General features: G+C 38.8%; 2 protein-coding genes across 2 annotated transcripts; both read right to left on the bottom strand.

Moving 5' to 3' along the window:
* Nucleotides 1-9,288: 9,288 nt before the first annotated feature.
* LOC122403145 lies at nucleotides 9,289-10,338 on the bottom strand. The gene is made up of 2 exons (XM_043406500.1): nucleotides 9,881-10,338; nucleotides 9,289-9,556 (listed from the first exon to the last, which is right to left on the bottom strand). The coding sequence occupies exons 1-2, from the start codon at nucleotides 10,336-10,338 to the stop codon at nucleotides 9,289-9,291; spliced, it is 726 nt and encodes a 241-aa protein (XP_043262435.1).
* Nucleotides 10,339-10,442: 104 nt separating this feature from the next.
* On the bottom strand, nucleotides 10,443-11,223 carry LOC122403169 (piggyBac transposable element-derived protein 2-like). Its single transcript, XM_043406524.1, is given in 2 exon segments — nucleotides 10,443-10,466; nucleotides 10,570-11,223. Coding segments are annotated over 2 exon segments (678 nt in total).
* Nucleotides 11,224-12,231: the final 1,008 nt, after the last annotated feature.

A 12,231-nucleotide genomic window follows, 5' to 3' on the forward strand; every position in this document is an offset into this window, starting at 1 on the left:
GGTGGTTTGGGGGTGTTTTTCAGATTCCTCTGTAGAATCTAGACTGTATTGATTGGCCATCAACTTGGGAGAGGAGGACCCATTTTCCTGCCCCATTTTGGAAGGAAACTCCTCCCTCACGTCGGTGGTGGAGGAAAGTCGCAGGCCACCCCGGTGAGGGTAGACGAGGTTTCCTCCACAAGTCGAAGGCCGCGTTAATTTATCAAGGAAGGAACGGAACTCCGGATTATCAACGCAACAAGAGGTTGCGTCTGGTTTGTATCTGTTTTATGGCTATATTGTTCCGCGTGTCGGCGATGGCCGTTGTCGTCAGTGCCTAGATTTGACCTCGATGACCGTGCCACCCGCGGAACAATATAGCCCTTCGCTGGTCAACTCGAGTGTAGCGTTTCCTTCAAAAACCAAAATTCCTTTCTTTTACACTGACATTTACCAGATGCGGGAGACTCGAAGACCTTCGCAACGTAGTACCGATCCCGCATCTGGCAACATAAAGGACCCGAAACGACTCGAGTTGGCCAGCGGAATGTGCGCATTTTGTTTCACCGAACAAATATAAAGATCTCGATGTCGAGCTTCTTCTTAAAAAATTGTGGAGATAAATGCACGTTCTTGTAATTATCTTAGCTTTTTCCACATTTAACATAAGTGGTTTTCTGAACACACGTAACACTGATGCTAATAAGCCAAAAGCGTTTTCCACTACTCTACGAGCACGAGAATGTCTCTAATTGTATATTCTTGTTGATGGCGCAACGTGGAGGTGAATGCGTAAATGACAACACACATTAGGTTAATGGAACACTTTAATATAGATATACATATATAATGTATTATTTATCGGTAGGTTGGTGGTGTAAAATAAATAGAAGTGTTTCTCTGTAAAAACAAAGACTTTTATTAAATTCAACGCAATGCAATATGACTACTTAATGAATTGACAGTCAATTCTACCTGTAAAAACAAAGAAACAACATTCAATGTTCTTATTCACACCCTTCTTGTACACTAATCACTCTTTCAAATAAATGTCGCATTTACCCTCGTGGCACATCTCCCTCGACTCGTCACTCTAGCGCCACGTATGGAGATCGCGACATACTATTCACGCGCCACATTCAAACAGACTAAGGATGCCTTCCTTACATATTTACTATCTGTGCTTCTATGTCTGTGATAGGGTTTAGTCAGATGTTTCGAAAGAAGTATTTACACCAAATTTTCAAAGGAATAATAGATATGAAAACCGACTCTCTCTCTCTCGTTCGTTGTGCGTTGCGCCGTACAGTGTTGTTCGTACAACCTTTTTGTGTTTGTCTCTTGTTTGTATGCCAAATGTCGTGTCCTATATCCTAATGCAAGAAGCCAGTCGTGTTCAATCAGACCCTTTTTCGTTCAGGATTGTTGCGCTGGTTCTTCTTGCATTTCGCGTTCGCGAGGGTGAAAAATGAGGTATCGGGGAAAACCCTGGCCCGATGGTCAGAACTAGGCCGCGCGAGCGGGCCCTTTATGATGGTTATTATGTTATTTAGTTTACTAAAACTTGTTGTAAGCGGAACGGCATGTTTCGCGACGCAATAGTCAGTTTGACTCTTGACTCGACCAAGGGAAGTTAGTGAGCATTATGAGCGACCGTCTTGTATCAATTTTTGTAATTCTTCATTGTGACAAACTATTTTGGATTACTCTATACAAATATGTCTTATCCTGCTAAAGGAAGTAGAAAAACTGTCTCGAGCATCCAGGTCCAGTAAACGTCGTTTTCATGGCAATCAGTCCACACAGAAGAAAAATAAAGATGAAAGTGTAGGACAGAGTGCAAGTGCGAAAAAAATCCGTAGTAAGAGCAGTGGAGGAATTTGTTATAATCATCTTTTGTGTTACCGTTTTATCGAATTTTATACAGTCTTTACAGGTTTAGCTGAAATTCTTATTTGTCACAAATGTAGAAACTCTGTAACATTTGAACAAACCGGAAATCGAGGCTTTGGTTTCAAACTTGTCGTCGTTTGTCGATGTGGCCGTACAGGAATAAATTCAGGTCCATTTGTTCACAATGGGTTTGAAGTAAATCGTAGGCTTGTGTTTGGCATGCGTCTGTTAGGTGTTGCCAAACATGGAATAAATCTGTTTGCTAGCCTTATGGTTTTTTATGATGGTCTGCGCGCTGCATTATATAATAGCATCGTGAAGCATATGCATTCAGCTGCAAAAACAATATTTGAATTCTGTTGTATGAAAGCTGTGGAAGAAGAAAAGAAGGAAAATGAAAAACGCGAGAGACAGCTTTTAAATTTGAAGGTGTCGGGCGATGGATCGTGGAAAAAGCGGGGATTCAAATCGTTTTATGGCGTTACAACACTCATTGGTTATTATTCTGGCAAAGTGATTGATTTAGTAGTGAAAAGTAGCTATTGTCAAGCATGTAATATGTGGAAAAGAAGAGAAAATACCGAAGAATATCATGAATGGTATGAACATCATGAAGAAGAATGTGCGAAGAATCATGAAGGCTCTGCAGGCAAGCGGGAGGTATCTGTAATCACGGAAATGTTTCTGAAATCTGCAGAAAAATGGAGTGAAATATGGGAACTATGTTGGAGATGGAGATTCAAAAACATTCAAAGTGATTTTAAATGTAAATCCATATGGTGATGAATTTGGAGTAAAAAAAGTGAGTGTATTGGCCACGTAGAGAAGAGAATGGGTACTCGGCTTCGAAATGTTATAAAGACAAATAAACTTGGTGGTAAATGAAAATTGACGGATACCCTTATTAAAAAACTTCAATCTTATTATCGATTAGCTATTAGAAGAAATATAAACAGTGTTATCGAGATGAAAAACGCTATAATGGCTACATATTACCATTTGTGTTCAACGAATGAAAATCCGAGGCATGAGCATTGTCTGACCGTAGAAGAAAGTTCGCGCAAATGGAAAAAAGCCGAAGCACTCGGAACGAGCACTTATAGTTTGAATCATCCTCCATCTCTTCACCCTGATGTGCAGAAGCATATTCTTCCGGTTTTCGAAGAATTATCAAATGAAGATTTGCTGCAGAGATGTTTAGGCGGTCATACTCAAAACACTAATGAGAGCTTTAACTCAACCGCCAGGCGTTTGGCTCCGAAGCACCTCCATTCTGGATTAAAAATAGTGGAAATTGCTGTATTTATAGCAGGCAGCATTTTTAATGAAGGGTATTATTCAACCCTAAGAATAATGTAGGAACTACAACTGTCAATTGGAAAACAAGCAGTGGATTATGCCGAGGAAACTAATCAGCGTCGGATTCAGAAGCAAGAAAGGCGCAGCTCGTTGTCAGCAAAAGAGGCCCGTACAGCACGTAGTAAACAATTGGCGGAGCAAAATGACTATTTTGAGGAAGCAGAAGGGTTATTGTATGGTGCTGGAATAGCAGATTAGCCAGTAAGCCCCAAAATCATACATTTTTCTCTTGCCGAAACTTTAGATGCGATTTTCTAGAAACTTTGTTCAAAATCGGTGTACTCGATTACTCAAAAACTACTCAACTTATCCGACTGAAATTTAATACACATTTTAATGGTAGCATTATCTCATGGATGAACCTAAAAGTAAGTTAAAATCACGGAAATAAACATCATTTTTAATGAAAAAACGAATACAATTTTTCTTTGAAATACAGTATTGTCTCTCTATAGCCGCGCGTTTTCGGATTCTCTATAGACGCGAAGCTATCCCCACTACTTCGTTTGTAATCACCGCGACGCGACATCGGGTATCGGATATCAAAGAGAAAGCCGAAGAAAAGTCGACGAGCCCCATCCCCCTTGAACGCTCGAGCGTGAAATCAAAGAAAGCCGAATAGACTACTCGTCTCTCAAGTTGCGTGCGCCCGGTCCCGACACGCGCGGCTATAGAGAGACAATACTGTATTAAGCTTTTTGCTCTGAGGTCTGCCATTTTGCCAATTTTTTATTTTTTTTCAATATCTTCGGTTCATTCATGTACTATTGCTATGGGTGTTCGGCTACCTATTCTAAAAATTTTAATGAGCGATAGTAGAGGTCAAAATAAGACGAAAATCAAGAATACTAATTTGTTGATGGAGGCTTCGTTGCAAAGTTATTAACATTTAAAGTTCCGCCTGTAGAATGACAACGTTGAATAAGATTCAACCTGTCTTAGGAAAATCCAGAACGGCATATCAAAATTCGCCCGACGAGATTTTCACAGAGAAAGGGTGAATGCCAGTTCCAATACACAATATTGTGAACAAAAATCACCCACACGCGATTATACACGCCCCACGATTGTCCACAGTATCCACAAGTATCCACAAATAATCCTTTCAGGCACTAACCACTATGCAATTAAATAAACACGCACCGCGATTATGTTATTCGTGAATGTCTACGTGTACGTGTATCACGATTCTTCCGAGTTACACACGAATAAAACTGTTATTAATTTTTCAGGAAACAGGAATTTAATAAGTATTCGCTGATTGTTTTACGACTGACTAGCTGGCCGAACACGTGCAGATGCTGCCCTTTGTCTCCGCTGTGTGTGAGAGAGATAAGCGAGGCGAGTGACGTAGAATCGGGGTCCTGTTCGGCATTTATTTCTCTGAAACTCGTCGATCGATGGCACAGTCAGCTGCTAGTATTGTTACATTCTTCGACGTGAACGTAAATCGATGCGAAAATTTAATTTATCCTGCGATTCCTTTTACATTTTTAAGATAAAGTGTATTTTAAAATTAATAACAGTTTTATTCGTGTGTAACTCGGAAGAATCGTGATACACGTACACGTAGACATTCACGAATAACGTAATCGCGGTGCGTGTTTATTTAATTGCATAGTGGTTAGTGCTTAAAAGGATTATTTGTGGATACTTGCGGACACTGTGGACAATCGTGGGGCGTGTATAATCGCGTGTGGGTGATTTTTGTTCACAACATTGTGTAGTGGAACTGGCATTCACTCTTTCTCTGTGAAAATCTCGTCGGGCGAGTTTTGATATTCCCTTCTGGATTTTCCTAAGACAGGTTGAATCTTATTCAACGTAAGGTGTTCGCATTCCCATAAGTGGACAAAAATCTAAGGCTGTCAATAATGTCGGTAAGTCGCCTGCCGCAACCGTCCGCGCGAACGCAGCTGTTTAGCGGGTTGTCATTCTACAGACGGAACTTTAAATGTTAATAACTTTGCAACGAAGCCTCCATCAACAAATTAGTATTCTTGATTTTCGTCTTATTTTGACCTCTACTACCGCTCATTAAAATTTTTACTATAGGTAGTCGAACACCCTGTATACTAATCATTAGACTGCGGATTTTTATGCAGTTAAAATGTATCCCCATATGAATGTAATATGCAAGAAATATGCAAGAAGTATGCAGAAAATATGGGGGAAATATGCAGGGAATATACAAGCAACGCTCGGACACTATTGACTCCACCGTCGTTTTATTTGTCATAATTTACACTGCAATATATAATAATTGTTTTTTCAAGGTTTTCTACAGTAAAATGGTACCGCTTGTCGGAAAAAATTAATTTATACGCAGAAAATGACCTCTCTACGTCACAAGATGTAATCGGTGCATATTTAAATTTGCTCCAATACCGTGCTGGAACATCTTCTACTCCTTCTGTCGATACCCCGTTTAAAACCTTGACAATTTTTGTTAATGAAGCGTAGCCAGGATTTTTGTTTAAAATGCGGTTAAACTTCTCCTTGATTTTTTCTCCAAAAGTACCACGTATGCTTTTCATATTTTTTACAATCTCTTCGACTATTTCCATTGATGCTGATAAGGGCATCTTCCGCTTTTCCAATTTTTGTATAAAGGTTCTTATTCTATTTGAGGGTTTCCACCGATAATAATAATAACAAACTAAATATGTTTCTCTATAAAAGAAAGGTTTGTATTTTATTTTACCATTCACCTTATATTATTTACATATGTACAATCTTACCTATAAAAGAAACGACAATTTACGTTCGTTATTAGTAGTTCTATTCTTATATTCTGCTTTGACTTCACTCTTACTTTGCATTACTTTCCCGCATTTACACTCTCCTACATAACCTCTACTTCTCTCCTTATCTCTATCGATATTGATCGATATCAGTACCCTATAGCTATGTTCGCGCAGAGCGCGGCAAATTCGAGTGAAGGGAAATACATTTTCCTTATATTTGTATGCTGACAAGGAGAGTGCTAAAGTGGGCGTTAATATATATCAGATCTTGATGTATATTTTCCTTCTCGAGAATTTCCTTTGCAGTTCTAATTGATGCTGCGTCTTTTTCATTCAACAACTTCATTACCTGTATAAGAAATGGCAGTATCCAAAAATAATATTTTGATCATAAAATTGTTGGTAAATAATGTGAATAACAAAATAAGATTCGATGAAAAATTATAAAGGAGTACCTCTCCAATAATCTCTAAATGCTTTGCATAAAATAGGGCTGCCTCTAACCAAGTCCCCCATCTTGTGATGACTGGCTGTGGTGGAAGTGGAACATTCGGAGCCTTCTCTTTATAAAGTGCTATGCGATGAGGAGCTTTTAGAAATACTTGCTTTACGGCGGATATTAGTGTGTTGACCGTAGAAAAATGGAGCCGTACTTCCTCTAGCAATCGATGTATTCCATGCACCAAGCATGTGACATGTAACATCTTTGGATAGAATATTTTTAAATGCCTGGCAGCCTTTAGCATATATGGAACTGCATCCGTTACCAGGAGTAAAACTCTTTCATTACAGGCATCTTCCACGTTTGGCCACAACATTCGAATTGCCGAATCGGTAAATCTAGCGATCGCAGCATGATCTGGTTTTTCTATTTGTTTGCAAGCAAGCAAGTGAGGCGTCGCTGCTTCTTCCTCGCACATTTTGCCAACAACTAAATTAGCAATGTAGCGGCCGGCATTGTCCGTAGTTTCGTCTACAGATACCCAGATGTTATGTTCTGCAATATCTTTTCTAATCTCTTGAATACATGCTTCATAAAGACTCTGTAGGTAACCTTTTCTAAGAGTGGATTCGTCGGGTATATTTTGACCTGTATACTTTCTGAGAAAATTTTTCCACGTAACGTTGTCTAGACATCGCCAAGGCATTTTTATGGCTACCATCGCTTTACACAGATCACTATAAAATGGATTTTTGCTTGTCTCTTGGTCACTTGTGCTTGCTCTGGAATCATTATGCCATTGCACATTTCTTCGATGAGTAGCGGTTGCTGCATGTTGAGATAACTGTGACTTCCTATCGCAGTTGATATCCTTATTGCACACTTGACACTTAATAGTACCCCTTTCGAGAATAAAATTTGTATCAGCTACTTCATTTATCCATTTGGTTAACATAAATTGCTTAGCTGTCTTCGCTTTCGGCATTGTACGGGAATGAATGCACACTTCGAACGATCAGCAATCCAAGAACGATGGAATCGAACTAAGCATCCTAATAGACCTCAATACATTTGGCTGCTCTATAACTGACGATACTGTTTACTTTCCTTTGAATACCACTAATCGCGAATACAAACTGTACGAGCAGGCTTATTATGAACTGATTATGCGACAGCTACACCGAATTATCATGAATCATTCATGATTCATGAACCATAATTCGTGAATTGTTGCAAGGAGTACTGATAATAAACTAGAGGCATGTAAAATAAGCAGGAAATATGCAACATATTTAGTCATCTGTCCCTTAGGTAAAATATGCAGAACATATACAATATGAAAAATATGTATCTGCATAAAAATCCGCAGTCTACTAATCATATTTCCTTGAAAACCAGATTCGGACAATAAAAACCGACACTAGAGTGTAACCGTTTCAGAAGACACTTCACGACACTTCTAGCACATCATGCTGTATCTCCGCTACTTTGCATTTTATTTCAACAAAAAAAAATTGCAAAATGAAATTGAAGTATATTCTAAATAGTCCTGAAAACCTTACAAATATTTATTAATTCTTTATCCTTCGAAATAATTCTTGAATATTGGCTTAATTTCGGATTTCTACATAGAGGTCCCCCCTTAACCCCTTAACGTTCATGCTCGAGTTTGACTGCTTTGAAAAACAATATTTGTTTAATCCAACGGTTTAAGGGATGATGATATTTGTTTTCCTTCAAATTATACGTTAGATACAACATTGTAATTAAAAAAAACCATATTTTTAGAAACAAATCCAATAAACAAAACTTATCATTGTTGGTTAACACGTTCACGCCGGCGCGTACCACCGGTGGCTCACACAAGACTTCTTCATCGGGCGACGCGTACCACCGGTGGTACACATTTGATTGTGCTATTAGGCGACGCGTAACACCAAACATTTAGGTCTATAAGGAAGTAGAAATAATTTCCAAATAGTTGAAAATTAAAATAATGAAAATTTAACGTATATTCATTGAAAACATTTATTTTTAATGACTATTATAATTAATAAAATATTATAAATATAACTGTAATTCAATAACATCAAAATAATAATACTATATTATAAATGTAGGATCAGAAGTGTAAAATCTGCCTTTTTTGTAATTCACATGCGCGAATTGGAAAGAAACACAATCAACGTATAAATTAATTATAATTGAAACACAACGTATCACCGTATAAATTAGTTATAATCGAAACACAACGTATAAACGTATAAATTAGTTATAATCGAAACACAACGTATAAATTAATTATAATCGAATCACAACGTATCAACGTATAAATTAGTTATAATCGGAACACAACGTAACATGTAACGTAATGGACGTTCGTAGCGTAATCTTCGTGATCGACGTTCACTCTCAAAAAAGCCCCCCTCTTTCCCGGACTCGCGCTTTTATCCTCCAGCTCCCGAACACTTGCCGGTTTCACGTCCGGTCATGTTTCGAGAACGTTCTCGTCGTTTCGTATCAATATCGCGTTACCATAGTCCATGCACTCATACATTCAATCATGCAATCATTTAGAGTCGACACATTCATGTAGTTCAGTCATTCCAGAACGTTCTTGACATTTTCCATAGTTCCTCATCCGGTATTACTTCTCGAATATTCCTAACGTTACCAAACATTCCGTCTCTAAGGTCATTGCACTCATACATTCAACCATTCACTCAGAATCGACACATTCAGTTCACTCAGTCATTCCCTGCGATCGATACGATACAACGAAGAACGCTCATCTCCTACATAAATATAACTTAAATTCAATAAAATTAACAGAACAATTCAATATTATATTATTTATAACTTCATTATTTATCGTTTGTTGTGTAATTTGTTAAAACATTTTAAGCAAAGTGTTGGTTGACCTTTGCATTGCCTGCAAAACGTCTTAACTCTTGTAGTTTTTTTAATGGCATAATCTCTGCCCTTTTTCTTATATATTTTTTTATAACATTCTTTGCATCGTTTACGGGACTCTCTTGCAGATCCCTCATATGATTGAAGAGCATGTTTATATGACGGTATTTTATTTTCATTTGCCATTTCTCCATTATACAAAAGATGATTAATAATATTTTCCCTAAATTGTAATGTGGGATCGGGAAGGTAATGACTCCGCCCTGTTCCGTTCCGCACAATTTTATTGTTGCTGTCGTACAACGACGTGACTCGTGGTGCGGGTTACGCTCGACTCTCTGGTACGATCATCGCCACCGTACCAAGAGGCCTTCGAAAACAAAAGACGGTCAGAGACGACGACAACGGCTTTTCGGCTCGCGCGGCTCTGGTCGTCTCGTGTGCAACCATACATTGTAGCGGCTTCGAACGACTAAGGCGTATGTGGTGCCTTGGCCGCCACAGTAACATATTTATATTTTTATTGCCAAATCTTTTATGAATATACCAAGCATTCACGATGGAAGTTCCGCATATTAATTGTATTAACACTTTTCGGTACCATTTAATGGTTTTTCGTAAACAACTATAATACCCTGATATTTGATCTGATAAATCAACGCCTTTTTTTGCAATATTATAGTCAAACACATCATCTGGCTTTACTTTGCCATTTCTTCCTTGCACTAATTTACACCGGTGATTCTTTGAGGTAGTTAACATACAAACTGGTCTTTTATCAGTCCATTTTTTAAATTTTACACCACTACGATTTTCGAAACTAATAATTCCACCACGTTTTTGTTTCTGTTTTGCCTGCGGGGAAAGAAATTTTTTGTTTACTGTTACAGTACCACAAATAAATGTATTTTTCTGTAACAGTTCTTCAGCCAAAGGAACACTTGTATAATAACTATCTGTATATAATATACGGCCCCTAAATAATAAACCACTTAGTAATCTCATTACTACATCATGAGAATGTGATTTCTCAATGATTGTTCCATTTTTTCCGGCATAAATTTCAATATTATAAGTGTAACCTTCAGGCAAACACAGTTTGTATAATTTTACGCCATACTTATATCGCTTGCCTGGAATGTATTGACGAAAACCCAGACGTCCTCTCCATGGGACCATACTTTCATCGATAACGATGTTTTTGCCAGGATTTATAGCATTTTTGAACGTATCTACAATTGCTTGTACAATATTTCTAATTTTGTACAACCGATCCTGAGTTGTAGCTGTGGTATTGTCGGAAAAGTATAAATATTTAAGTATCGATATAAACCGATCGCGTTTCATCGCTTTTTTTATACGCGCGTTCGAATACATGTCCTTTTGAGACCAGTATAATCTAATTTCAGGTAGCCGCACTACCCCCATGACAAGTAGGATACCAATAAAAGTGTTCAGTTCGTCTTTTGTAACAGGCTTCCAGGCCTGTTGGTGTCTTCTGCTGCTAAATACAGAGTTGTTCACGCATTCTATAGCATATTTATTCGTTTCCTCAACGATCATTTCTAATATGTAGTTCGCGAAGAATAACTTATATAAAGAAACAGGATCGTCGCAGTCCATGTCATCAATTAACAACTATTCTTCATGCGAATACTCACTCATGGGTTGACCTGTTTCTCTTATTTTTTGCCACTTTTCATTTTCCTCTTCCTCTAAATCCGAATCGAAATCTTCTTCTTCCGTGGTACTGTCGTTTATTTCGGTAGTTGACGATTCACTGACATTACTTGCCTCGTCTGAAGAGGTTGAGAATATTCGTGCTCTTTGTACGATTCTCCTGCTTCCAATTATCGATTCATCAGACGAATCACTGATTTCCATATCCATGGTATCTATTATTTAGATGGGCAAAAATTAAAAAAGAAAAATGCTAACCACCTTTCTAGAAAAAAAGAAAATTTGGACTACTTTTATACTTACTGGAAGAAATGTGTGCTTAGGAAACTTGTTATGTTAGAACTCTACTAACCTCGCACCTCACAGAAAATTCGCACAACCCACAATGCTCACAATGCACACCAACTACACTCTTTTTCATTTGCCCATCAACTGTGTCGTTCGTCCACGGCTTAGGAGTTTTATACCCTGACTCCTCTTCGTCTTTCCTACGGCGTTTCGGTCACTCCGTGAGACCACGGGTGACCCGCGTAAGTCTTCGCGGAATCGCGGCGGTGACTCGAAAGCGAATCACCGACTAAAGTTCCGAAAGAAAATCGCCGACTAAAGTTCTGAAAGCAAATCGCCGACTAAAGTTCCGAAAGCAAATCGCCGACTAAAGTTCCGAAAGCAAATCGCCGACTAAAGTTCCAAAAGCAAATCGCCGACTAAACTTCCGAAAGCAAATCGCTGACTAAAGGAAAGTCCGCGAAATGCCGCTTCCGCACACGTGTTAATTACAATATATTCAAAAAGTGCCGGCTAGGGCGTATTCATTCCCCCAGATGTCACTGATTTCCCTCATTATCTGTGGGAGACCCTAAACGTCTAATTGGGCCGCCGAAGGCCCAGAGGCAGGTCAAAGTTCGCTTAGCTAAAGCCCACCCTGAGGCCCGTGATCGGCCAAGGGGAAGGGAACCGATTTCCGGAAAATCGCGTGATGATCCTCGGCCACTTAGCCCGGCAGAATATCTTTCTTCAGTGGTCCTGGAAACAAAACTCTAGTGCAGAGCCGCACCAACTCCCACCTTAGAGGTTTTCTTCGCACAGCACGTTACTCGGGCCTCGAGTACCAAGGCGCGTGGAAATTGTCAGTCGGGGGTTCGACGAAAATGCCACTCACACTCAACATAATTTACGACTAAAGCTTACACTACGTCCTAACACTATTTTCGTTGT

Source organism: Colletes gigas, unplaced genomic scaffold (genome assembly GCF_013123115.1).
Source record: "Colletes gigas isolate AHSC1104 unplaced genomic scaffold, ASM1312311v1 Colletes_gigas_Sc00045, whole genome shotgun sequence".
Taxonomy (NCBI): Eukaryota; Metazoa; Arthropoda; class Insecta; order Hymenoptera; family Colletidae; genus Colletes; species Colletes gigas.